The following is a 27,699-nucleotide window of genomic DNA, read 5'->3' as shown; positions in this document are numbered from 1 at the left end:
ACAGTGTAACTCTTTGAATGTCTATAATTCTTGACTGTCAACTTAGGTAGCTATGTCACTGTCTTATTCCACCATAATCTTTAGATATTTTGTTTTAGTTTTCTTTTCAGCTTTATTGAGGTATAATTGACAAAATTGTATATATTTAAAGTGTACAAAGAAATGATTGGATATATGTACATATTGTGAAATGCTGGTTAGCACACCAAGTTGATTAACACATCTGTCACCTCATAGTTACTATTTGTGTGCGTGGTGAGAATGCTTAAGATCTACTTTCTAAGGAACTTCAAATATACAATACAGAATTATTAACTATAGTCACTATGCTATACATTAGATCCCCAGAATTTATTTACCTCATAAATGAAAGTTTATACCTGTAGACCAAAATCTCTCTATTTCTCTCCCAGTCCCCAGCCTCTGGCAACCACATTCTATACTCTGTTTCTTATGAATTTGACTTTTTTTTTAGGTTCCACATATAAGTGAGTTCTTATAGTATTTGCCTTCTCCCTCTGGCTTATTTCACTTAGCTTAATGTCCTCATTCATCCATGTTGTTGCAAATGGCAGGATTTCCTTTTTTTTATGGCTGAATACATCTGTCTGTGGACACTTAGGTTGTATCCATATCTTGACTATTGTGAAAAATGCTGTAATGACATGTAGTGAAGAAACTTCTTCAAGATACCAGTTTTATTTCCTTTGGATAAATTCTCAGAAGTGAGGTTCTTTTTGAGGTCATGTTGATCATTTGTATTCTCTCACAGAAAAAAAAACAAGAACGATTTCATCCAGATTTTCAAATGTATTGCATACAATTAAATAATGTCTTTTTAGATTCTTTATATTTCTTGGTTTCTACAATTACATCTCCATATTGTTCCACATATGATATATTTGTATTTTTATTCTTCTTTCCCATGATTGTATTGGTAATGGTTCATTTTTATTTAGCATTTTCCCCAAAGAACTGACTCTTGCATGTATTTATTAGTTCCACTTAGTTTTATTAAATAAATTTTTGCTTTTAATTTGGTTTACTTTATTTCATTCTTCTTAGATTTTGTTCCCCTTATCACTTGAATTAGATATATAATTCATTTATTTCCATACCTCCTTGTAGTTTTCGTAAAGATGATGACTGATAAAAGACCAACAAGTACAGTCAGAGAGTCCAACTTTCCTTTAATGTAGTTTGAGAACATAGTACATACAGAGACTAGTACAGAGCAAGAAGCTCAGTAGCATTCTCTCCATTGGGGGGGCTTTTATTTTTCTCTTCCATTTCTTTGCTGATCTCTACTAGTTTATGTTTCATCTCTTTCTATCATCTTGCCTTGCAATTTTCCTTGAGCTCTTATATCCCTGCTTTGATCTCTAACTTTTTAGAGATGATGGCTTCAGTGTGTATTTCTTAAATTTTGCAAGTCTTCTCATATTTACCATTTGCTCCATAGCAGCCTTTTACTCATGAGCATCTTTCATTTGCTATTGCTTTATTTTGCTGTTCCTTCTCTCTCTTTTTTTTGGATATTTACTTGGTATTTATCTTATGCTGGTTCCTTTTAAATTATTTCTCATTTTTGAGTGAGGTGAATTCTTCCTGAATCAGAAGTTTTCAAGAGGTTCTGAGGCAGAAGAGCCCAAGTTGTTGTGTCCCTGGCTAGCAAAACTTATCCCTGGTCTGTAGTAGCTGCAATGAGTGTTCTACCTCCACCAGCAGAGATGAGCAAGTGCAGGCAGCCAGCCACGCAGAATTCCTCTCTGCTAGTCTCCCTCCCTGGCAGACTGCTTCTGCCGGTCCACAGCACATCTGTGCTGGCTTTCAGCCCACCTCCCTGGCTTTATCCTGGTGCCAACTGAGTCCAGGGCACTTCCCACCACCAGCTACACCATCCATTCTAGTGTTCCAAACAAAGCATTGTTGTTTTGCCTCCTGCCAGAGCCCCTGCTTTGGAGGACTGGGCCCTTTCTGAAATCTCTGACCGCAGGTGTCTCCTTGTGGCTTCTTATCACCGCCACCCACCCTTGTTTGACTTTCATAGAATTTAGTAACTTTATGCATTGCCAATTTTTGAGATTACCAATAGTTTGAGATTCTAGTGTTGCCAAACATGGAGTTTACATTCTGTTGTCATCCCTTTTTGTTTTGAGGTGATTCCTAGAGAAGATAGAACTATCTTTTCTGTGCCGTTTTAAAACCACGGTCTCATCTAAACACTTCGAATGTTTCTTGGCAAGAACAATTACAAACAGCTACACAAATGTATGATTTGATGTTCTCATTCTTAACAAAATTGGGTCTTTAGGAAACAAACTTGGCAGGGTGTTATCTGGCTTGCTTTCCTCTTCTAAAATCAGCTTCCAAAAAATGAAAGTAATGGCAGGAGCAATAGTCCCAAAATTGTAGAGTTGAAGATTGAATTACAAAACCATTCTCTGATTTCAAACTTTATGAATATGGCCCAACAATGTTTAGTTCACTTTTCTAAGTTAATGCTGAGTATGAAGTAAGTGGAAGATATTAATCTGCACAATATTGTGGTACTGAACACTAAATAGTACAATACTAGTGCATCAGAATTTTAACAACTATCGGAGGCATAGTTACCCTAAAACTAAGAATCATTATACCAAAATTCAATCCACTTTCAAAAGTACCTACATTTGTGAAGCCCTATTTCCCACGATGCAAATGAATAAAACTAAAATTGACTTTCTGTGAAAATTCTAGACTTATACCTTGTATTAGTTTGCTTGGGCTGTGATAACAAAAAAACACAGTCTGAGTGGTTTAAACAACAGAAATTCATCTTCTCAACGTTGAAACTAGAAGTCTAAGATCAAGGTATTGGCAGGTTTGGTTTGTCCTGAGACCTCTCCTTGGTTGGCAGGTGGTGGCCCTCCCATATGGCCTTTCTCCTGTGTGTTCACATCCCTGGTGTCTCTCATGTGTGTGCAAATTTCCTCTTCCTAGAAGGACACCACCAACATAGTACATACAGAGACTAGTACAGAGCAAGAAGCTCAACAGTATTCTCCCCATTGGGGGGGGCTTTTATTTTTCTCTTCCATTTCTTTGCTGATCTTTACTAACTCATGTTTCACCTCTTTCTATTATCTTCCCTTGCAATTTTCCTTGAGCTCTTGTATCCCTGCTTTGATCTCTTGACTTTATAGAGATGATGGCTTAAGTGTGTGTTTTTTAAATTTTGCAAGGATATATCTGGCCTTGGACTGTGATTAGACTGTGGTCCCACATTTATGACCTCATTTAACCTTAATTACATCTTTAAAAGCCCTGCCTCTGAATACAGAAAATATTCAGGATTCAGGCATCAACATACAAAATATGGACGAATTGGGTTCAGTCCATAACATATTTCACACTATGATACAAAGTATCTGACCAGATAGTGAAACTTTAAAATTAAAGAAAGAAAGGAGGAAAGAGCAGGCAAGAGAAAGGCTTCAGCTCTAGATTAAAAGACTAATTACTTAGGAAATACATGTTTAAAATTTACTTGTCTTTCAGGTTGTTTCTCTTATCAATTTTGAATTTAAAATCTAGTCTCCAATGTCATACCTGTGTAATTTTAGGTGGTTTACGCCATCATTCAGTAAAAACAAAATCTAATTATATTTCTGGCAGTTGATTCTTTGTACACCTGGGCTACCTCAATTATTCCATTCCTTCTATGGCATTTAAGTTTGACTCTTGGTGTAAAGGGATATTCTTCAGGGCCTGTTAACTTCTTCTCAATTATGACAACCAGCTTGCCTTTACCCAAACCTAATTTCCTCAGATATTCCCTATTTTTGATTATGCTGTTATCAACCACCTGCATCACTTAGGGGTTGAGTTTACATCCACATAAAAGAAAATACAAATGATGGTGTTTAAACAAGGTAGAGGGTTCTTTTCCTCCCACTGCAGTCAAGAGCCTGCCTGGAGGAGGCAGGTAGCCCCCAATTGTCACCAGGCCCCAGGCATCTTCCTATTTTCTACTAGCTTAATATTTCTCACATCTCTTTATTCATTGCCACTGCCTTGTTATAAAATCTTCATCAGGCCTGAAATATTTACTTACTCACTCATCTCCTTACTTCTAACCATTCCACATTCAATGATCTTTAGGAAAAAAAACCTCAATTGATGGTTCTCTGTTATAGGATAAAGGCAATGGTCCTTAGTGTAAAACACAGGGTTCTTTGTAATCTAGTCCCCAACTACTTTACCAATCTCATCTCCTGATGCTTCCCTGCAGTGCCTTTTACTCCACACATCTTGAAGTTCTCACTAGTCTTTAAGCAAGCTTGGTCTTTGGTTCCTTGCTAGCAGCAGGAGTTTTGATACATGAATCACTCCTTTCCTTTATCAAATCAGTTGAGAAATAGGAATTGGAGTTAGCTCTGGGTTAAAATATCAACTTTGTCATAGACATCTAGCTCGTTAAAACCTCACTGTGCTCATTTGCATTTGTGTCTATCTCATACCAGCCTGGTGAGGCACGAATCACTATCCCTACTTCATGCTGAGGTGAATCAGCCAAGGCTACAGAGTAAGGAAGGGTCAAAGCTGGGATGTGAGCCCCGGTCTTTTCTCATTTCAATCCCTGTGCCAACAGAGCATGATCCAGACCCAGGGCTTCTGAATCTATGCCTCACCTGAAGGCACTTTAATTGTATCCCCTTTTCATGCCCTGTTATCATGTAATAGTCATTTAACGGTGCTTGTTAAAACAAGGCATCCTTGGTATACACGTATACATGCCTTTCAAGGGCAGCATTTCCTAGTAACAGTGTTACACACTTGCTCAAGCCCATGATTACACTTTTGCCCAAGTCACCAAGAATTTCTTAATAACAGCTGAAAGGAAAATCAGAATGTTCATCTGCCCAGTTTAAAACATACTGGAGCTTCCAAGGGAAATGAATGGCCACATGAGTTAATTCTTATAAGAAAAGGATACCCCGGAGGACCATTTGGCCCTTACAGGTTTAAAGCCTGTCAAGGGAAGTGAGGGGCAGCCTTCCCCTAACTCTTCCTGTATCACAATAAGTAAGACTCCACGTATTTGGGGGTTGGTTTATTTGGTTCAGAAAGAGACTATGGATAGCCCATCAGAGGGAGTCAGGAGAAATGCAGTGATGGCCAGTCACTCCCCTTCCCAAAGAGATTCATCTGGGTTCCCTTAATTCAATACTTTGACAGAAAACTGCACATTCATCACCTAAGATTTCTTCCCAAATGGCTAGCCACACTTCTGCAGTTATCTGAGAAAGAAAATGAGATACTAAACTGTGACTATTTTCTCTGCACCAAGGACTTCTAAATCCTTGGGTATCCTAAATAGAAGGTTCATAGAGTATCTTCATCTTGCAGCTGTGGGCATTCCCCTGCGTTCTTGATCAGATTCTTGGATCAGAGCATTAGCCTTTGCACATCCTGCTTTCTCTGGGCCCTAATAGTAAGGATGGCATTAGAGGATCTAACAAGTGGAGGGAAAGTGAATGAGGAAGATGAAGCATGAATGCTGTTGCAGAGCTAGTCACCCCATGTGATCTAGTCATTGTGAAATTTTGTATTAAGTGATCTGGTCATTTAATTTGTGAAAATGGGGACCTAGGCCTGTTTACTATGGTAAATGTTTTTAAACATAGTGAGAAATACACATTATACTGCAACCCAGTACACATGTGTAAACACACACACACGCGCGCACACACACACACACACACACACACACACACACACACACAGTGGGTTTCAGCCTGAAGTGGTGGATGAGGCAGCATAGGGTGGTTCTATACAGCACAAGCTATAGAGTCAGACCCATCAACAAGCTGCCGATCTCCCATTTGAATCCCCCAAAATAATTTTTTTAAACTGCATGCCACATCACACTGAAAGTTGTCATCTAAATTTTTTCTCCCAAAATGTATTTGCCAAGACTGTAATTTCTAGTTTGTTGCAAATATGCTTCAAATATATTTTTGTCAAAATATGGAGCCATGATAAAACCTAATTTCCAAAGCCTTTCCTCACTGTCTCACCCTCAAACTCATCAGACTTAACTGCCTGTCAGAGAGGAAGTTGGTCTTCATTCTGCAATTCAAATGAGCACAGCCTACCTCCTAGCCCTGATGACCATCCCAGCTATAATTCTGAGATGCAGAGATACTGGAGAGAGAGGGTTAAAAGTCTGTGCCTGGTTGAGATAAGGCTTTGCACCTGAGACCCCTGCCTCATGAATGAGGCTTTCCCAAATTATCCCTAGTTTTGGTGCTGGGAGTTCTTATAACTAGGGCTCAGCTCCTTCAAAGGTTTGAGATGCATGAGAAATGTGTCTTTCCCTCACAAAGTAGCAGAAAAACAATTGTGAAAGAGGAAGTCAGAAGGGAGAACTGGTGGGTCTCAGACCCTGGTACTTGCTCAAGAGAGGTTAGTGTCGGGAAGCCATACATATGAAATTTAAGGATCTGAAAACTGAACATTATGACTGGCACCCCAGGAAAGTTTGCAAGTATCCCTAGGTACTTGATCTATTGTTCTAAGCCTTTAGTATGAGCATTCGTAAAATGCAAATAATAACAGTACCTACCTTCAGTCATGACGAATAAATAAGGCAATCCATGGAGTTCTGGATGCATAAAAAGAACCTACTATGTATTCCCTGTTGTTTTCACTGTTGCTGTTACTATCTGACCCTTCCATTTGCTAACAATGTCATTTCTTGCTGGATTAAGTAATCCTCAGGTCCATCCTTAACACTTGTGGGCCCCAGAGTGTATCTTCAAGCTCCATCCACACCCTTGCAAACAGGAGCCCTTTAGCCACCCTCAGGCCTGAACCCACATCTGGTGGCACATCCCACTCTCAGAAGGACAGACAGGTATCTGGGCAGAAATTCAGGGTTCTGACCTTACAGAACCTACTCTTCCGAGGGTTAGACACAGGCCTAGTGGGCTCATTCCCCTGACCCAGCGGACTTCTTGGCTAGACAGAACAGGGCAGGAGCCTTACAAAGCACAGGCCCAGCACTTATCGCCTCCTGCTTGGGTGTCTCAGGGTTGTTGTTAGGATTGAATGGGATAATGGGAGTGAATGTGTTTTGAATGTAAGACTGAAGTATTGTCTTGATGGTGTTCATGATCCCAAATTCAGTTCATGTCAGGCCCCATGATCAAACTAACGGAAAACGGCAAGTTACCAAGCAGACCGCCCTTGATGTGTTCTCAGAGACAGAAGATCACGCTTCGTTTTCATTCTAGGCGCTGGCTTTCAGGCCTCGGGGTACAACTTCAGCACCTACGACTGGAGGAACCCAAAACAGAAAGGCAGCTTGTCCCCAGTCACGAAGCCACGAAGCCAGACTTGCCCCGATGTGGGGCTGAGTAACGAAGACTGGGACCGGTCCACGGTCAGTGGGTAAGGCCCCCTCCGGGCTACCTCAAGGCCCCTGGGCCAGATCGGACCTTCCCCACTTCCAGTGGCACCCCCCGCCAGCACCGGCAGCACCGCACGGAGCCGCTGGCCCCGGGCAGGATTCCAAGACCTGCGGCTGCCCGGGGGGAGCCCTGGCCCATCGCGCAGCAGGGCGGGAGCTGCGTGTCCCCTGATGGAAATAGTAGCGTGCCGGTAAAAACCACTTCTGTAAACTCTCCTCCCTCTCTTAGTTCCTTCGCCTTTCATTTAAAAGGTGACTCTGTGTTAGCTTACATTAAAAAAAATACCTCGAGCGTCCCATATTTTTAAATGAGATACATTATATAGTATTTTGTTTTTTAACAAAATATTTTAAGGAAACTCATAAAAAGCGATAGTACTTAATTGAGCTATACTGATGTTTCTAGGAAGGGGGAAAAACACATTGTTGTCTCTTAGAGAAAAGTGTGGTCACTCTTTCCCTGTAGGTAGCCCCCTGGCAGATGTTCCCCAACGTGCTATGTTGAGGTAGCCCATTCAGCAGCAGCCATGAATTCTCCTGAAATTCAGTTCATGAGACCGTGTTCCTTCTTCCATTCTGCGGCGCACGTTTAGTTTCTTAATGCATCCGTACTTGGAGGCCACTGCTGGAAGGAAGCCGAATCCAAAAACGGTCTCTTTCTGTGTGTGTGAAATGAAGGAGAGAGATTCTGGATACAGAAGACATTATGTCCGGCAGTTCTTAACCCAAACTGTGCTTTCTGATGCCAGTTTTACAGGGACTCCCGACAATGCAGAGGCCGAGCAAGAGGAGAACTTCTGGTCCCAAGCACTGGAGGATTTAGAAACCTGTGGCCAGTCAGGAATTCTGAGAGAACTCGAGGTAGCCGTGGTCCTGCTATTTATTTTTATTGTTTCTACATTCATTTGGTTTTTTTTTCCTAGTCCTTTTGAGTTCGCATTTATCATACTGGTTCATTTAAAAGCTTTAACCCCTTTCCACAGGAGAAAGCTGACAGGCGTGTGTCTGTGAGAAACATGACTCTCTTGGTAGCTACCCTTTATGTTTATATTTTTGCTTGTGAAGCTGCCTTCCCTGCCCCCTGCCTTCTGGACAGCAATTTGATTTTAAACAATGCAGTTGAAAGTATGTCCCCTTTTCCGTCCGCACCCTGAGCTTACTGACGTGTGGCTTCTGCCATTGCTCCCTGCTAACCCTGACTGTACCTGTTTGCCACCAAATGGCCAAGGAGTGAGCTGAATCTCCCAGTAGTGGCACATCCCATTCCCTTATTTGCTTTAGAAAGGTTTCTTTGGCATGTTTTCATTTGGACCTGGTATAGAAATTAATTTGATTGTGAAGAGGAACATAAGAGGAAATTTTATTTTATTTTATTTTATTTTGTTTTGCCTTGAATTAAAGTAGATAACAATGCAGCTGGTAAAAAAAAGTCCAGTCTGTGTCATCCGCAGGCAAAATATTACACAGTACTTTGCTGTTCATTGCAAATCCTGATTTTATGTTAAACAGTGTGGATTTGAGGAGTTGCAGCAAGGTGGAGTATAATAGCTGAACTCCTAGTGAGTTCTTTAATCAAAGCCATGAATTTGCTGATGGTGTTCACATTTTAGTCTGGGAAGTCCTGGGCTGGTTCCTTTTATGTTCTTTTAAATTTTCTGAGCTGTGAAAAAATAAAGTGGCAAAAGTCTCATTTTTCTGTTGATGTCATTTGAGGTCCCCAAGTCACCATAAGGAATGTGAATGGCCTAACTGGGTGAAACTCTTGCAGTTCTAAAATGAATACTCATCTTTGTATTATTTTGCTTCTCAATTGCATGTGTGGACATATTATGTGATTTTAGTGTTTGTGAGTCTGCAAAGAGAATTATAAGGAAAAATATTATTTGAATTTGTAAACATCATAGTATTACCTGGCATGAAATCTGCAGCTTCAGAGCACAGTTAAAGGGCCTGGAGATGGATAATCCTATAAAACTTAAATAAATTAAGACTTAGCAATTGATTCCTTTTTTGTGCAATTTTCAAAAATGGTTGAATGCTTAAGGGTCAATGGCTTATTTAAGCTTTTACCACTTCCTGATGTAGAATGATCAGCAAAAGGGGCCCAGACAGAATAATGCATTTGGTTCCTGGTTCTCGAACATGCTCCTGCTTTTGAAAGCATATTTTGGCTCATGTGCCTTTTTCATTCTGCATTTTGGTACTTCTCTTTTACAGAAGCTGCTATTCTTCTCATAGCTTCCAGTGTTCCTCTTTTACAGTAGGTAAAGTGGCAGATGATATAAAAATATGAGGAGGTTGTGTTTTCTCCCAGAAATTGAGTCGTCTATTGAAAACCGCATCCATGAGCATAGAAGTTATGTTGCAACAGCCTATAAATTTTCTCTAACATAGCTTCAGGCAGATGCAGTCCTTGAAATTATAAATACAAAAAGGAAATGGGTTGAATTTATAAGCCAAAGAGACGATAAATTCTGAGGAAGAATGATTGGCAAATTTGTAAATTATAATTTTATTTATACTTTTATCACAAAGAATATTCACTTATTGGTTTAAATGAACTCTGATCCCTTGATGGCACATGCTACTGTGCAAAAAACATTACTGGAGCTACTAGGTTCCTATGTATGAAATTTACATCCAGTACTTAAAATTGAAGTATACTGTAACTGTAATGTAGATTAGCTAAAATGAAAAATGATTACAGCTGAAAATGAAAATTATACTAGTCATTTTCCCCATTGCCTGAAATAATTTAGGCTCAACTTTAGCACTGAAAAATGTATAGTTTTAACAAATGAGAAAAATTTGAGCTAAGATTTTAGTCAATTTACTTAATCTCCCTTATCGGTAATTTCTTCCTCTGTAAAGTATGGGGATTATAATGACTAATGCTAATGTGACACTTAACACAGAACCTGGCACTTAATAAATGTTCAAGAGAAATTATTTTTGCCATTTTTTTATTAATGAACACTGCTTTAACTACTTTTTTGTTTAATACAATATAGGAAGAAGTCTAACCAAATGTCAGATACAGAACAGTTCTTGTACATACCCCTTTTAAATTGTATGTATGTCAGTTACCTCAGTGATAATTTTGAAAAGAAAACTGTAACTGTAAATTATGAATTGTGCAAAATGGGACCAGACAACAGATACACTTGAAGCAAACACACATCCTAAATAATGTAGTAAAATATTTATTTTTACCTTTTTACTTTGGTTTTTATATCTATGTTTTCATTTTTATAGTCCTTCATAGATGTTGCTCTAATTCTGCTGAAGTTCCCTTTGAACAAAGAAAGCAAGCTGTGCTTTGAAAACTTGAATTAATGGCCTGTACACTATGTCACTACTTCCATCAGAGCCCTTTCTAGATCAGTTTGTAACTTCGGTAGTGGCTAAACTCTTGTCTCCCAGTGATCGTGATTAAGAATTTTACTTTCAATGTGTTTCCTGCTGATCCCATGAAAAAGTAATATTAAACAAAGAGATGTTAACAAAGCAAATAATGAGTCAAAGTAGATAAACACTATAAGTGGATAGTCAGCATAGCAGGAAAACAATCACTCGGTGCTGTCACTTTTGAGTCAAACAAAGAAATGAAACATGTGAGCTAAGTGCAGTAAAATAAAAGGATGTTCGATAACACCAAAAAAGCTCGTAATCAAAAGGTTCCATTTTAAAAATGGATTTATCTGAAATAAACTGTAATCTGGATAACATACACTGGCTTAAAGGTTTTTTATAATTGGCTAAAAAGTCAGTTTTATATGTTTCAACATAATATTTGGTGTAGAAGCAATACAGCCTGATAGCCAGGATTGCTAGGTTTGCAATCCCAGACTCCTGGGCAAATACTCAGGCATCCGTCTCCTTCACTGAAATGGGAAGGTAGAGCAATTACAGTACTACCACATAGAGTTATTGTAAGTATTCAGTGATATTCTACATAAACACATACACATACGGTACTTAGCCCATGTTAATGCTCAATGACCAGTAAGGTTTCTCCTACAATTATAATTTTCTTTTTCAAAATTATCAGTTAAGATAACTGATGTAACCAGGATATGGGTAAGTTTACTTGTTCTTATTTCTCTCTCAACAGAGTCATAAGTAAATGTACCTGTGTGCCAATAATTGGCTATCGTTCAAAGATCTTGTTAGTGATATGTGTATAGATGAACCCCAGGTGAGTTTTAGAATCATAAAATCTCAGATAACAAATGAAAACTCCTTCACTTTGCAGTGTTCCCTCCTGATCAGTGATTTTAGATGATGCCCTTGGCTCAAACAAAAAGTTTTCTCTTTCATTAAAACTGTACATACTTCAATGCAACCTTGGTACGACAGCCTCTTGGCGCCTCACCGGGAAAGGGGGTGCCTTTTTCATAACGTTGTTCTGAGGCTTAAAGACATTCACAAGACTCAACAAATGGCTCTTCTGTTTTAGCACTGGTATTAAAATAACCCACAAGATCATGTTATAGCCAGTAGCACAGCACATAGAACTTGTTTTCTCTTGCTGCAGTTTTAGACAGATTCACCAATGCTGCTTTACATCTATCCAACCATCATGTCGAAGAGTACCAAGCTGGCATATTTTTAGAATTTTAGCATGCTCTTACCACCATGAGAAAGAAAAACCCCCAACATGACAGCGGTTTCAAATGCTTTTTTTTTTTTCTCCCACTTCTGAGACTAAGTCATATTCAGGATCTAACCTCACCATTCCTTGTGTATTCTGCAGGGAACATATTTGAAACTGGACAAACTTGCCAGTTCACTGGTAAAACCCAATCTCACAGCTTTTGAGCAAAGGGCTTAATCTAGTAGCATAATAAATGATTATTCTTTAACCTCTGAAGATCTTACACAAAGGCCACTTCTAAGAAACATTGACTTAATGCCAAATGATCTGGAGGCCTCTCTCTGGCCTAGATGTTTCTATGGCAGGTCACACAGCCAAAGAATAGGTAGTATACCAGTGCTAGGCAGGCATCATTGGTAAGAAGCCCTTGTCTTTGCACCAATAGCCCCATTTAGGTCCGTTGTTTCCTCCAGGCGTGGAGGTGGTGCAGGGAGGGCATTGCAAATAGACGCAGCTGATCCCCATTGAGTTCTTAGTTCATTTCTATAAGATGTATTGAAGGTTGCTTCTTGAATCCCAACTTTAGAGCCCACTCAGTGGAAAGTTAATGTTTAAAATGTCGTTTGCAGTAAGCAAATGTTTTGGTTTTCAATTTGCCTCAAAACTGCCAGGGGTGGTATTTGATTAAATAAACTCAATGGCTTAAGTACTTAAATAGGATTTGAGATGTGCATTATAAATGTCACTTGCAAAGTGTTTTCCCAGACTTTCACAGTTCAGTTAGTACATCCTTTCTCCAGCCTTTGGTTATGCCCTGAAGAGACTGTATTTTGACTGGGCAGAAGGAGAAATGTGCTTAGTGTTGATCAACCAAACCCTTTTCTTGGTCCATGGCTTAATTGTTTCTGCAAATTGTCAATGCCACAGGCAACAATCATGTCGGGGAGCACGATGAGTTTGAATCATGAGGCACCAACACCTCGCAGTCAGCTGGGGCGACAGGCCAGCTTCCAGGAACGGAGCAGCTCGCGGCCACATTACAGCCAAACAACCCGGAGCAACACCCTGCCCTCTGACGTGGGCAGGAAGTCTGTCACTCTGAGAAAAATGAAACAAGAAATAAAGGAGATCATGTCCCCAACCCCTGTGGAGCTGCACAAGGTCAGGAAGCTTTCTGTTCTTTCTGTAGAGGCACGTTGGAGCAGTTCTGCACAGTGTGAGTGCTCTGAGGCAGGCATGATAATCACTTTCTACTGTGAGCCCAGCAAGGGACAGAAGCCTAAACTTTTAGGCTCATCAGAGACTTTGTCCTCAAAGCATGATTTTTGGGAAGTTATCCTATAAAACATGGAAAATTTGCTGTCAAGCAATGAATGTATTTCTGACCAAAATATTCCCATAGAAGTTGGAGGCTCCAGTGTCACACGGAGCTTTGATGAATTGGTCTGTTATTCCAAGTTCATTGGACGATGGGGAAGGATTTTCTAAAGGTCATACACTCAGAGCTTTACTGCAAAGGGGGTTTCAGTTTAATGTGGGAAGGCTTAGTCCTTAATTACAGGCTTAGCAGTAGATGGTTATAATATTCAGGGGACCTGAAGCTTTCTTCGAGTTATAATTTAGATGTCTTGGGCCAGGATGGGGAAGCCCTAGTTATGTTGCATCTCTATCTATCATAGTTACCTTATGGAATAAAATCCACTGTTGCACACCGATCTGAATTTGAATTGCTGGCAGAGTTTAAACAATGCATATGTAAGTGACAGTGTGCAGGCCTCTGGACCAAGGCAAACAGTGGTAGGGAGGTGTCTCTGGTTGTCTTTTGTAGAACTAATGCTTAAGTTTTAGTTAATACCTAAAGATCTATAGATAATTATAATTTCACCCCACTTTTCTTGAGACCCAAGACCCTCTCTGTGCTTAATAATCTAATAACCAGAAATTATTTGTCCTCCCCAGAAATGGAAGTGAATGTCTGATTGAGAGGAGATAATAGGCCAGCTACTTCCTTTTCCCTCTAAAGGCTTCAATTTCCCTAACCACCCTATACAAACTAGCTGTTTATTACACAGCTGACAAAAGATATGGTGAAAGAAAGAATAGTACGGGAATTTGAGTTCCGATCCTTGTATTCCAATCCTGGGTTCATTTTCTCACCACTCATTCATTCATTTCATACTTACACTGTGCATTTATTCACTTAACTAATGCATTGCGGAGCCCCAGGGAGCACATAGCCTAGTGAGGGGAAGTCTTTGAAACACTGGAAAGACAGTGGGATAAGTGCAATGATAGGGGGAAGACTAGGCTGCCTTGGGGAACAGAGGGTGACCCAAACCTGTGATGGGAAGACAGGAAAGATACATTCCTAGATATATGCCCTGACTGCAGGAAAGGGAGGATGGGAGGATGTGCCATGCACAGAAATAAGCACGTGCAAAGGAATGTCAAAGACTGTGGGATGTTGAGGAAATGGAAATATTCCAACGTGACCAAAGCCTGGAATTAGAGCCTTGTGCGTCGAGAGGAATTACAGACTTTTACAGAAAAGCAATGATGTTTCTGGCATTTTTGTCTGAGGACCCAAGTTTAGACACATGCCACAGTCAGCTTGTTTATTCAGCTACCCAAAACTGACAGGTATGTTTGGTAAACACCAACCTTCACTGCCTGTGAAAATATCCTAATATGCTAATTGACGAACACCAGTAGGAGGCTCTAAGGTCTTCCATGGTGATTCCATTGCCAAAGCTGTGTAGTCAATGTTAATCCTGCTATACCAAGAGGAGGGCTGGCCCCTCCTGATTCCCCCAGGGGTCAAGGAACACTGCCTTCCCATCCTCTCTAAAATGCTCCTGCCCAGGCAGAAGAAAGCATGTTTGGTAAGCCCCCTCCTTCAGCCCCAAAGGGAAAGGACACTAACACGCATCGAGGCCCTATTATGGGCTATGTTCTTTTTATTTTTAGTCCTTACAATAGCCCTTCTTAGCAGATATTTATTATCCCTATCTCCAGCAGAGGGAAATAGCAAGTATAGAATAGAGTCATATTTCCTGCTAGAGTGAAGCTCTCTCCTCAAAGAAACATTATTGATAGCCCGCCAATACACAGGCCTGTCTCCCCATCCCTTCAAAAGCACTTAGCAAAGATAATAATGGTGAATTGGATGTGCAACTTGTTATTGGTAAGGTTTAAGAAAAGTGTGCTGAAAATAGATCTTGTTACAAAGAATTTAGAAAGACATTGTCTACTTCCCAGCACAATGAATGGCAGTAAGTGGACTCACTGAAACACTTGTGTGGCAGAGCGTGAATTGGGAGGCCAGCTTGACCTAATAAATAGGGTGCTTCCTTTCCCCTTCTGTCACTTCCCCTCAATGGCAGCAGTAAGAGCTCTTCCCACACAGCTTCACTTTTCATCTGAATTCCCAAACCAAATAAGACCCTCAAAAGTAGATTATGTCCTGGACATTGTAAGATACCTAAAATGATCTAGTTAAGTGAAAACGTAGCAGAGGAGCCTGCAGCCTGACAATATGGAATTCTTGGAGTGGCTTATGCTCACATCTCCGGTATCTTGTCTTTTTTTTAAGTGAATTCAGTTACTCTGGCAGATCACCCACATGTTGTTAAACGCACGCTCCAGTGTTGAAGGGCTAGCGTGGAGAAACATGGCTGTGCTCAGACTGGGTGTATGCCTGTGTCTTACAAGTGAGGGTCTTTTGAACACTGGAAAATTACCTGACACCATGAGAAAGCACAGTGGCTTATTGATGGAATTGAGTTACCCTCCCACTGGGGGCCTACTAGCCTGTAGTCAACTTTTGTAGATATTCAGAAAAGGACTCTTTGGGGTGGTGGCATGAAGAATGGGCCAGGGAATTAGAAAAGCATGTCTTCTTCACATTGAGGATAACCCCAAGCTGGAGTGCCCAGCTTGGCAAGTGGAATAAAGGCTGGTTGTCCATCCACTGAGCAGGACTTTTCTAAATGGACCTAGTGGAGAAATTCCCAGGGGGCTGTGAAGGCCAGAGTGGAGAAATGGAGAGAGGTAAACAGCACAGCATTCTGAACACATTTGGTGTTATTTTCCGGTTGCCATCTTGCTTGAAGCTGTCAGCCACTTGGTGAACGCTGTCTCTACAAGCACAAGTTGTGGACCTGTTCATGTCCAGGCAGGCCCTACAGACACTTCCTATTTGCACTAGGAGCTGAATCAAGAGGATCTGAATGACTGGGCAGGTATCCATCCCCATCCCTGGTGAAAGAAAACAAAACGCAAGAACAATCCTGTCTCCTAAAGATGGGTGTCAACACCACCTCATGCCGACGGAGTAGGCTGAGGGCTTCTCTTCCAGTTTCTTGGGTTTCAACCTACTGCCCATTGTTTGCCCCTGATTTTCTACCCAGCCTTCTTAGCTGCTCCTTCTCTTCCTTCAGACCTTCAGAAAAGCCCAAGCATGGGTCAGAGTCTAAATTGTTTTTCATTCATTTCACATCTGCTGTGTCTGAGGCTCTCCAAGGTCTGCGCAGGCCTTCCTTCCACTTGTCCACATTCATAACCCAAAATACTACTTGTCCTTCCTGATTCTTGGAACGAAGATAGAAACAGCCTCAATTCCTTTTTTGTCCACGTGGATGGGGGAGGAAGTTGGAGCTGGAGTGATGATTCAGTACTTCGTAGGGGGTGGGATGTTGGTGAGGGGGTCAGAGGGAAGTGATACCCACATCCCCTTAGGCCACTGCTTCTCAAACTTTCTTGGCTGAGACACATGGTCCAAAATACATTTTACCTCACAATTCAGTACACAAGTACACCCACACTCATATATGAATGGATCCAAAATTACACAATATACACTAAAATTCTCTATTTTTTTTGTTTCTTTTCAAATGCCATCACATTAAGCTCATTTCAGGACTTCTTAGTGGATCACAACCAGGAGTTTGCTGACTACTGTCTTAGACAATAAGTTGGCACAACAACCTCTACAACCATCACCATGATTATAGGGGGTGCTTGTGAAAATGCGGGTTCTTAAACCCAACCCAGACTTACCTGCTCTGCGTTTTCCAGGAATGTGGGCCAAGAATCTACATTTTATCAACCTCTTCAGTGGATTATTTTGCACCCTTAAGATTGCAGTTCCCTTTATGTTTTGTTAATGGAGCTGATGATTCTGTTTCGGTGAAATCATTACAACAGCTAGGTGACAGGGTGCAAAGGAAGTAAGATTGCATCTTTGGCCCTGGAGTTTCTAAGATTGATCTTTTAAATGAATTTTGCTTTGTACTATAGCTTATCACGGGTTCTTTCTCTTTGCAATTAGGAGCCTGTTATCTTAGCTACAGTCTCATTGATAATCCTTCTTTCCCTTCAGAAGCTTAAATATCCTTTGGTGCCCACTTAATCTAAGATGAATTCTAACCTCACTTCTTTGCATACTTTAAGGCAAAACATTTTTTCCAGCAGAGTGGGAATCTTTTCCATATTCAGAGCATTTGGACTTAAAAAAAATCATATCAACATTTCACTTTGCCATGTCATTTGTGTTTTAAAATACAATTATATTCCTTAATTGCATACAGCTATATTTTTGTCATTTTACAGAATGGTTTTTAAAATATTTTCCTAGAATCTGCTTTTATTTATGGCTGCTGATGGCATGACCCTTGAACAAAAAAACTGAGTCACTCGCAAGAAACACCTTTATTTCCTGTAGCTGCATTTTCTTCCCCCAGCCAAGGTCACTTTGCATTTTCAATATATTTGAGTATTTTAAGAGGGGATCTTTTTCTTGATATGATAAGGTTGCTTTCTTCTTGGAAGAGGTGTCATTTTCAGTGTGTATTCCCAATTTTTTGCAATATTCTCCTCGAGTCAGGAGCAAGTTCAGCCCTAGGAGGAAATAAGAAATGGAAGAATCTATCTTATTCAGACACTTGCCACTTTCATCACCAGATATTTGGAGTTGGTACTCAAGATCAAATGAGCCAGGCCTAGACCTTCTCCAAATAGCTTGTATAGAATTGTCTTAACCTTGGAAGTCACTAGAAGCTGAAAAGGAGAAGCTGAATATATGAACTTTTTGCTTTTGCCTACTGCTCTCTGCTAGATCCAACGCCTCTTCCTTCAGGCAAGGAGTGGTAAATCAGAACAAAGATTTCGTTTTCAGGCAGAATGAGGTGTGGTCATAGATGGACAGTGATCAGCCATATCCCTTCTCTGAACCTCAGTTTGCTCACTTAGCAAAGAAGCAGGCAGGATCACCTCATATCCTAAGAAGAGGAAACTTCACAAATAACATTTTTCCTGGTGAACTTACCATGATTCAGAGTCTTATATGAGCTGTACAGTGTCAGAAACCCAGAACATGAGATCTCTTCAGCATCTCAGACTGAAAAGAAGATTGAGCCAGCTACCTTAAAGCCTCCAGCAACAGGGATGTAAGCCAGAAGGAGAATCTGGTTTTTTGGTTTTGTTTTGTTTTGTTTTTTATTTTGGTATCATTAATCTACAATTACATGAGGAACATTATGTTTACTAGACTCCCCCCATCACCAAGTTCCCCCACATACCCCACTGCAGTCACTGTCCATCAGCGTAGTAAAATGCTGTAGAATGACTATTTGTCTTCTCTGTGTTGTACAGCCTTCCCCATGCCCTCCCCAACATTATGTCTGCTAATCGTAATGCCCCCCTTTTTTTCCCCCACTTTATCCCTCCCTTCCCTCCCATTCTCCCCAGTCCCTTTCCCTTTGGTAACTGTTAGTTACTTCTTGGGTTCTGTGAGTCTGCTGCTATTTTGCTCATTCAGTTTTTTCTTTGTTCTTATACTCCACAGATGAGTGAAATCATTTGATACTTATCTTTCTCCACCTGGCTTATTTCACTGAGCATAATACCCTCTAGCTCCATCCATGGTGTTGCAAACAGTAAGATATGTTTTCTTCTTATGGCTGAATAATATTCCATTGTGTGTATGTACCACATCTTCTTTATCCATTCATCTATTGATGGACACTTAGGTTGCTCCCATTTCTTGGCTATTGTAAACAGTGCTGTGATAAACATAGGAGTGCATCTGTCTTTTTCAAACTGGGCTCCTGCATTCTTAGGGTAAATTTCTAGGAGTGGGATTCCTGGCTCAAATGGTATTTCTATTTTGATTTTTTTGAGGAAACTCCATACCACTTTCCACAATGGTTGAACTAATTTACATTCCCACCAGCAGTGTAGGAGGGTTCCCCTTTCTCCACAACCTCACCAACATTTGTTGTTGTTTGTCTTTTGGATGGTGGCGATCCTTACTGTTGTGAGGTGACATTTCATTGTGGTTTAAATTTGCGTTTCTCTGATGACTAGTGATGTGGAGCATCTTTTCATGTGTCTGTTGGCCATCTGAATTTCTTCTTTGGAGAACTGTCTGTTCAGCTCCTCTGCCCATGTTTTAATTGGATTATTTGCTTTTTGTTTGTTGAGGTGCATGAGTTCTTTATATATTTTGGATGTCAACCCTTTATCGGATCTGTCATTTATGAATATATTCTCCCATACTGTAGGGTGCCTTTTTGTTCTATTGGTGGTATCCTTTGCTGTACAGAAGCTTTTCAGTTTGAAGTAGTCCCACTTGTTCATTTTTGCTTTTGTTTTCCTTGCCTGAGGAGATATGTCCATGAAGAAGACACTCACCGTTTATGTCCTAGAGATTTTTGCCTATTTTTTTTTCTAAGAGTTTTGTGGTTTCATGACTTACATTTAGGTCTTTGATCCATTTTGAATTTACTTCCATGTATGGGATTAGACAATGATCCAGTTTCATTCTCTTACATGTAACTGTCCAGTTTTGCCAACATCAGCTGTTGAAGGGGCTGTCATTTCCACATTGTATGTCCATGGCTCCTTTTTCATATATTAGTCGACCATATATGTTTGGGTTAATATCTGAACTCTATTCTATTCCACTGGTCTGTGGGTCTGTTCTTGTGCCAGTACCAAATTGTCTTGATTACTATGGCTTTGTAGTAGAGCTTGAAGTTGGGAAGCGAGATCCCCCCTGATTGATTCTTCCTTCTCAGGATTGCTTTGGCTATTTGAGTTCTTTTGTAGTTCCATATGAATTTTAACACTATTTCTTCTAGTTTGTTGAAGAATGCTGTTGGTATTTTGATAGGGATTGCATTGAATCTGTAGATTGCTTTAGGCCGGTTGGCCATTTTGACAATACTAATTCTTCCTAGCCAAGAGCATGGGATGACGTTCCATTTGTTAGTGTCCTCTTTAATTTCTCTGAAGAGTGTCTTGTAGTTTTCAGGGTATAAGTCTTTCACTTCCTTGGTTAGGTTTATTCCTAGGTATTTTATTCTTTTTGATGCAATTGTGAATGGAATTGTTTTCCTGATTGCTCTTTCTGCTAGTTCATCATTAGTGTATAGGAAAGCAACAGATTTCTGTGTATTAATTTTGTATCCTGCAACTTTGCTGAATTCAGATATTAGTTCTAGTAGTTTTGGAGTAGATTCTTTAGGGATTTTTTGTACAATATCATTTCATCTGCAAATAGTGACAGTTTGACTTCTTCTTTGCCAATCTGGATGACTTTTATTTCTTTGTTTTGTCTGATTGCTGTGGCTAAGACCTCCAGTACTATGTTGAATAACAGTAGGGAGAGTGGGCATCCCTGTCTTGTTCCGGATCTTAGAGGAAAGGCTTTCAGCTTCTTGCTGTTCAGTATAATGCTGGCTGTGGGTTTGTCATATATGGCCTTTATTATGTTGAGGTACTTGCCCTATATACCCATTTTGTTGAGACTTATCATGAATGGATGTTGAATTTTGTCGAATCTTTTTCAGTGTCTATGGAGATGATCATGTGGTTTTTGTCCTTTTTGTTGATGTGGTGGATGATGTTGATGATTTTTGAATGTTGTACCATCCTTGCATCCCTGGGATGAATCCCACTTGGTCATGGTGTATGACCCTTTTGATGTATTTTTTAATTCGGTTTGCTAATATTTTGTTGAGTATTTTTGCATCTATGTTCATCAGGGATATTCATCTATAATTTTCTTTTTTGGTGGAATCTTTGCCTGGTTTTGGTATTAGAATGATGCTGACTTCATAAAATGAGTTTGGAAGTATTCCCTCCTCTTCTATTTTTTGGAAATCTTTAAGGAGAATGGGTATTATGTCTTCTCTATATGTCTGAAAAAATGCAGCCATGAATCCGTCTCGCCCAGGGATTTTGTTCTTGGGTCGTTTTTTGATTACTGATTCAATTTCATTGCTGGAATTTGGTCTGTTTAGATTTTCTGTTTCTTCCTTGGTCAGTCTTGGAAGGTTTTATTTTTCTAGGAAGGTGTCCATTTCATCTAGGTTTTCCAGCTTGTTAGCATATAGATTCTCATAGTATTCTCTAATAATTCTTGATATTTTTGTGGGGTCTGTCATGATTTTTCCTTTCCCATTTCTGATTCTGTTGATGTGTGTAGATTCTCTTTTTCTCTTAATAAGTCTGGCTAGGGGCTTATCTATTTCATTTATTTTCTCAAAGAACCAGCTCTTGGTTTCATTTATTTTTTTCTATTGTTTCATTCTTCTCAATTTTATTTATGTCTTCTCTGATCTTTATTATGTCCTTCCTTCTGCTGCCTTTGGGCATCATTTGTTCTTCTTTTTCCAGTTTCAATAATTGTGACTTTAGACTATTGATTTGGGATTATTCTTCCTTCTTTAAATATGCCTGGATTGCTATATACTTTCCTCTTAAGACTGCTTTCGCTGCATCCCACAGAAGTTGGGGCTTTGTGTTGTTGTCCTTTGTTTCCATATATTGCTGGATCTCCATTTTAATTTGGTCTTTGATTGATTATTTAGGAGCATATTGTTAAGCCTTCATGTGTTTGTGAGCCTTTTTGTTTTCTTTCTACAATTTATTTCTAGTTTTATGCCTTTGTGGTCTGAGAAATTGGTTGGTAGAATTTCAGTCTTTTTGAATTTACTGAGGCTCTTTTTGTGGCCTAGTATGTGGTCTATTCTGGAGAATGTTCCATGTGCACTTGAGAAGAATGTGTATCCTGTTGCTTTTGGATGTAGAGTTGTATAGATGTCTATTAGGTCCATCTGTTCTAGTGTGTTGTTCAGTGCCTCTGTGTCCTTACTTATTTTCTGTCCGGTGGATCTGTCCTTTGGCGTGAGTGGTGTCACACAGTTCTCTTAATTGGTCACACAGTTCTCTTAATATTCTTTCATTCCTGGAGATCCTTTTATCTCTCTCTGCCTCAGCTTCTCTGTATTCCTATTCTCTCATTTCTATTCCATTAATAGAATGGTGTGTTGAAGTCTCCTAAACGAATGCGTTGCATTCTATTTCCTCCTTTAATTCTGTTCATATTTGTTTCACATATGTTGGTGCTCCTGTGTTGGGTGCATATAGATTTATAATGGTTATATCCTTTTGTTGGACTGACCCTTTATCATTATGTAATGTCCTTCTTTATCTCTTGTTACTTTCTTTGTATTGAAGTCTATTTTGTCTGATACAAGTACTGCAACACCTGCTTTTTTCTCCCTATTGTTTCATGAAATATCTTTTTCTAACCCTTGACTTTTAGTCTGTGTATGTTTTTGGGTTTGAGGTGGGTCTTTTGTAAGCAGCATATAGATGGATCTTGCTCTTTTATCCATTCTATTACTCTGTGTCTTTTGATTAGTGCATTCAGTCCATTTACATTTAGGGTGATTATTGAAAGATATGTACTTATTGCCATTGCAGGCTTTGGATTCCTGGTTACCAAAAGCTCAAGGGTAGCTTCTTTACTATCTAACCATCTAACTTAACTCTCTTATTAAGCTATTATAAACACAGTATGATGATTCTTTATTTCTCTCCCTTCTTATTCCTCCTCCTCCATTCTTTATATGTTAGGTATTTTATTCTGTACTCTTTTATGTTTTTTCTTTGACTGCTTCTGTGAATAGTCGGTTTTATTTTTTGCCTTTAGTTAGTATTTAGTTGGTCTGCTTTCTTTGCTATGATTTTATTTTCTCTGATGATTTAGGAGTGCTTCCATCTAGAGCATTCCCTTTAAAATATCCTGTAGAGGTGGTTTGTGGGAGGCACATTCCCTAAACTTTTGCTTGTCTGGAATTGTTTAATCCCTCCTTCATATTTAAATGATAATCGTGCTGGAAACAGTATTCTTGGTTCAAGGCCCTTCTGTTTAATTGCATTAAATATATCATGCCATTCTCTTCTGGCCTGTAAGTTTTCTGCCAAGAAGTCTGATGATAGTCTGATGGCTTTTCCTTTGTAGGTGACCCTTTTTTTCTCTCTGGTTGCCTTTAATACTCTGTCCTTGTCTTTGATCTTTGCCATTTTAATTATTATTTGTCTTGCTGTTGTCCTCCTTGGGTCCCTTGTGTTGGGAGTTCTGTGTACTTCCATGGTCTGAGAGACTATTTCCTCCCCCAGTTTGGGGAAGTTTTCAGCAATTATTTCTTCAAAGACACTTTCTATCCCTTTTTCTCTCTTCTTCTTCTTCTGGTACTCCTATAATGTGAATATTGTTCCATTTGGATTGGTCACACAGTTCTCTTAATATTCTTTCATTCCTAGAGATCCTTTTATCTCTCTCTCTGCCTCAGCTTCTCTGTATTCCTATTCTCTCATTTCTATTCCATTAACAGTCTCTTGCACCTCATCCAGTCTGCTCTTAAGTCCTTCCAGAGATTGTTTTATTTCTGTATTCTCCCTCCTGACTTCCTCCCTTAGCTCTTACATGCTTCTCTGCAGGTCCATCAGCATGGTTTTGACCTTTGTTTTGAATTCTTTTTCAGGAAGATTGGTTATAGCTATCTCCCTAGGCCCTCTCCAGTGTTTTTCTGGGTAATTCTGGAATGGACCAAATTTTTCTGCCTTTTCATGGCGATACAGGTAGTCATAGACAGGTGGCACATGTGTCAGCTGTGAGAACAAAGTCCCTTCCTGCTTGCTAGTCACCTTGCCCTTCTCTGCTGCCTGTGCCAGTTACCCGCACACCGGGAGCAGCCTCCAGTTTAGTTCCCTTAGCTGCTGTGGGCGGGGCCACCATCAGAGTAGCCCAGGGCCCTGTGGGGAGTGGCAGGTGCACCAGGTGTGCTCTCCTGTGAGAACAGTGCCCCTTTGCACCTTGCCCCAGGTTCCTCTGCCTGCACCGGGCAGCTGCACGCCGGTGATGGCCTCTGGGTCTGGCTCTGAGCAGCTGGTGTGGGTGGGGCCACTCTCTGGATGCTCCACCGCTGTGGGCACAGCTGCTCTCTGGCTGCTCCGCCACTGTGGATGCAGCTACTTGCCAGCTGCTCTGCCGCTGTGGGCGCAGCCACTCTCCAGCTGCTGCACCGTTGTGGCAGGACCATGCCTGCCAGCGGGAGAACAAATGGCAGGCTGCTGATCGCCATGAGGGGTTCAGAGCTGCATTACCTCCCAGGGGCTTGAGCATGTGAAGTTCCTCAGGATTCCCAGGTGCTGGGCTGAGTGTGCTGGGACAATTCCATCCAGCTGTGAGGCCCCTGTCCCTTTAAGACTTTCAAAAAGCACTCACTTTCCTTTTGTCCCAGTGGCACCAGCTGTGAGGACCCACTCGCAGATTTTACTTTTCTGTTTCCCTAATATCCAGCACACCATGCAATGTGTGTCTGTGCTCCCAGTGCAGGTTACTAGGGCTGGTTATTCAGCAGTCCTGGGCTTCCACTCCCTCCCCGCTCCGACTCCTTTCCTCCTGACGGGGAGCTCGAGTGGGGGTGCGCTCAGGTCCCACCAGGCCGTGGCTTGTATCTTACCCCCTTCGTGAGATGCCGAGTTCTTGCAGATGTAGATGTAGCCTGGCTATTGTACTGTATCCTCTGGTCTCTCTTTTAGGAATAGTTGTATTTGTTGTATTTTCAAAAATATATATGGTTTGGGGGGAGATTTCTGCTGCCCTACTCATGCCACCATCTTGGCTCCTCCTGTCTCCAAGAATCTGTTTATAAAGAGAAATAAACAAGTGTCTCATTGCTAGTCTGATAAGCATATTCTCTCCCTGTAAAACCAGGGCAGCTAATGATCAGAATGTCGCTGGGGAGCCTGGAACTGTGGAGCAAGGCTGGAGTTGGGGTTGTGTTTCCAGGGAGTGAAGGCACACAGCCCTGACAATCAATAAAGCATGTCACTTCCTCAACTTCCCTTGTCTATGATTCTGTTAAAATATGCTTTTCAAAATGTGGAAAATATGATTCTTCTACAAATGATTGGTTCAACAAACGTTTTGTTTGTGTGACTCTTTAGTGAGAAAGGATAGCAGGAAGGCAAAGCTTATTCAAAGGGGGATGAAGAAACTTTCTCAATCATCTCAGTCAGAGAGGGGAAAAAAGACGAATGGTGGAATATGATTTCCAAGTTAGAATGAAAGCTGCTCAATGACTTACACAGAAATAAAGCCATTGAGGTTATCTTTTCTAACAGATGGAAAAATCATGTGCATCTGTATCTCACAGCATTCAGTTTGTATCTCATCACTTGTCTTCAAGATGCCATCACCTTTGTAGAGTCTGAGCTCTGAGCAATAGAAATGGTAAGTCAGTCAGAGTTGAATCCCCTAGACTCAGGTGGCCCTTGGGCAGCCTTGTTAGACAGCGCTCTAGTGGGCCTTATTTCTCAGTGTTTGATCTTTCACCTTCTTACTGTGTCACAATCCACTGTCACTTCTCTTCAGAAATATTAATGGCTTCTCTCAAGTCTAGCTTTGGCCTGGGGATGATTCATCTCTTCCTGGTGTCTATGTGTCTGTGTTGTGATCAAATATAACTTGTAAGATATTATATTATCTATAAGATGTTCTTGTACAAGCAGTGTACCTCTCTGAAGGTCATTGAGTTCCCCTGAAGCCCAGGTCCTTGGAAAGCAGCCTGCCGGACCTCTTCCTCCACCATCTTGCTGCTTGCCTTGCAAGGCACTGCTGAGGATCACATTGATGGTCATCTTGCCCAGGGTTTCTCTTTCTTTTTCCTAGATGGGTACAGAGCTATTTCCTTGTTGAAGCATCTTTGTAGCATCAGACTATAATAACACCTGAATGAGGAAATGAAACCGACACTGTGAGCACTCAGTGCAATGGGAGTTTGGACAGCTGTAACTTGTCATCTTTCCTGAAAGACAGTGAACCTGGTCCCAAATTCCCACAGGCCCAGAGGGTGAGTGGAGGGCATGCCTTCCACCCAGGATGCCAGTGGCCCTTGGAGCCACGAGGGCCCCGTAGCCCTGAGGGGAATGGAGGTTGGTAAGTTGCAGAGGGAGTGGGGAGTGTCAGCAGCTGGAGAAGAGCCAGGCCAGGGCAGCCCTGAGAGCTGAGAGCAGAGGCAGGAGCAGAGGGAGCAGGTGCTTGGAGGAGCCACAGGCAGTCCTGAGCAAAGTCTGAACAGAGACTTCTGCAGCTGACTAACTTGGTGGTGGCCGGGGCACATGCAAAGGGCCAGTGACAGAGCTGGCAACTGAGTGACCAACCTGCCTGTGGCTTGGTTTGATCTCCTGGACAATTTGGAGACTGACCCACTCTTTCCTCTTGGATAGGATGTGAAATGACAGATGGGAATGCGCCCTGAGCTGAATCAGGAAAGCCATGCATAAATCCGCTGCAGATCTTAAACACCATGGCTCTCTCTTGGTTGGAACTCCGTTCTCCAAGGGTCACATCAGCCCCTGACTTGCTCATACTTAGCCCCAAATTCCAAGCTCCTGAGGCTCCCATTGTTGACTCCTGTTTTTCAAGCGCATGGTGCCACACACTTGCCAAGGAGCAGGAGGAGTGTGTGAAGCAGCTGTCCCAGACAGGAGGGCAGCAGCTGCCTTTCCTGACCCAGTTTTTCTGGAAATGCACGAGTTTGGGTGGCATAAACTGAGATCACTTCCTCCTGGGCTGGAGGAGTGCATGGGGAAGGCCATACATTTTTTTGCTTCCAGCCCCCCATAGATATAGTGTAGGATTGCCCTCAAAACCAACATTACTTGAATGATCATCGTTAAGGAACAGGGCTACCCCAGTGGTGCCGGCGAGAATACACCCAAGTGTACTTGGTGATCTATGGGAAAACGAGTACCATCTCAGAGAAGTAGGTGTCAGTGGTCCTTAAGTAAGTTGGGCTATGGGCTGAGTCACAGGGAGGCTTCCCGGCTTGGGAACTGCTTCTGGGGATATCTGCCACCCGCCGTGACTTGCTCGAGAGTATAGACACAACGGCCCTGCTGCTAAATCTTTTCACATGTCAAAACTGAAAGCACAGGCATTGAGTTTCTGAGCTGTGCCTCCAGGACATTGTTCAGACATGTGGACAGACTTGCTTAGAAACATAAAGCAAGGCTCAGCTTGAATCATGGTGAACCCCTCTGCCTCCTGTTAAAGCTTCTGTTCTCCAGAGGGTTAGCAGCAATTGCAGCCTGTGCTGATGGATAGCTAACACTGAGCTGAGCTTCATAGAACTGTATCCTTGCCCAGAGAGTTATGTTCCAAGAGGATCACTGGCCCTTTTAGAACAGAAAAAAATCTAGCATTGTGTTCATAGTCCAGATTCCCCAGGAGTATCTTTCAGTCAGCACAGAATAGAGACCCTGCAAGAAAGACCTTGATTCACTT

At 41.2% G+C, this 27,699-nt stretch overlaps 1 protein-coding gene across 7 annotated transcripts in view; it reads left to right on the top strand.

The window, feature by feature from the left end:
• The window catches only part of GRIP1 (glutamate receptor interacting protein 1), a 643,653-nt gene that overhangs the window by 606,918 nt on the left and 9,036 nt on the right, over positions 1-27,699 (top strand). For 5 of the 7 annotated variants that reach the window (XM_037007170.2, XM_037007167.2, XM_037007164.2 and 2 more), the window contains 4 exons: positions 7,281-7,437; positions 8,206-8,317; positions 8,440-8,484; positions 12,981-13,214. In XM_037007170.2, the coding sequence (XP_036863065.2) occupies positions 7,281-7,437; positions 8,206-8,317; positions 8,440-8,484; positions 12,981-13,214 (548 nt within the window). The remainder of the gene's footprint in view (positions 1-7,280; positions 7,438-8,205; positions 8,318-8,439; positions 8,485-12,980; positions 13,215-27,699) is intronic. The other 2 variants (XM_037007165.2, XM_037007171.2) reach the window with 1 other exon arrangement.

The sequence above is a fragment of the Manis javanica genome, chromosome 10 (assembly GCF_040802235.1).
Source record: "Manis javanica isolate MJ-LG chromosome 10, MJ_LKY, whole genome shotgun sequence".
Classification (NCBI taxonomy): Eukaryota; Metazoa; Chordata; class Mammalia; order Pholidota; family Manidae; genus Manis; species Manis javanica.
This window is presented reverse-complemented; position numbering and strand designations above follow the sequence as displayed.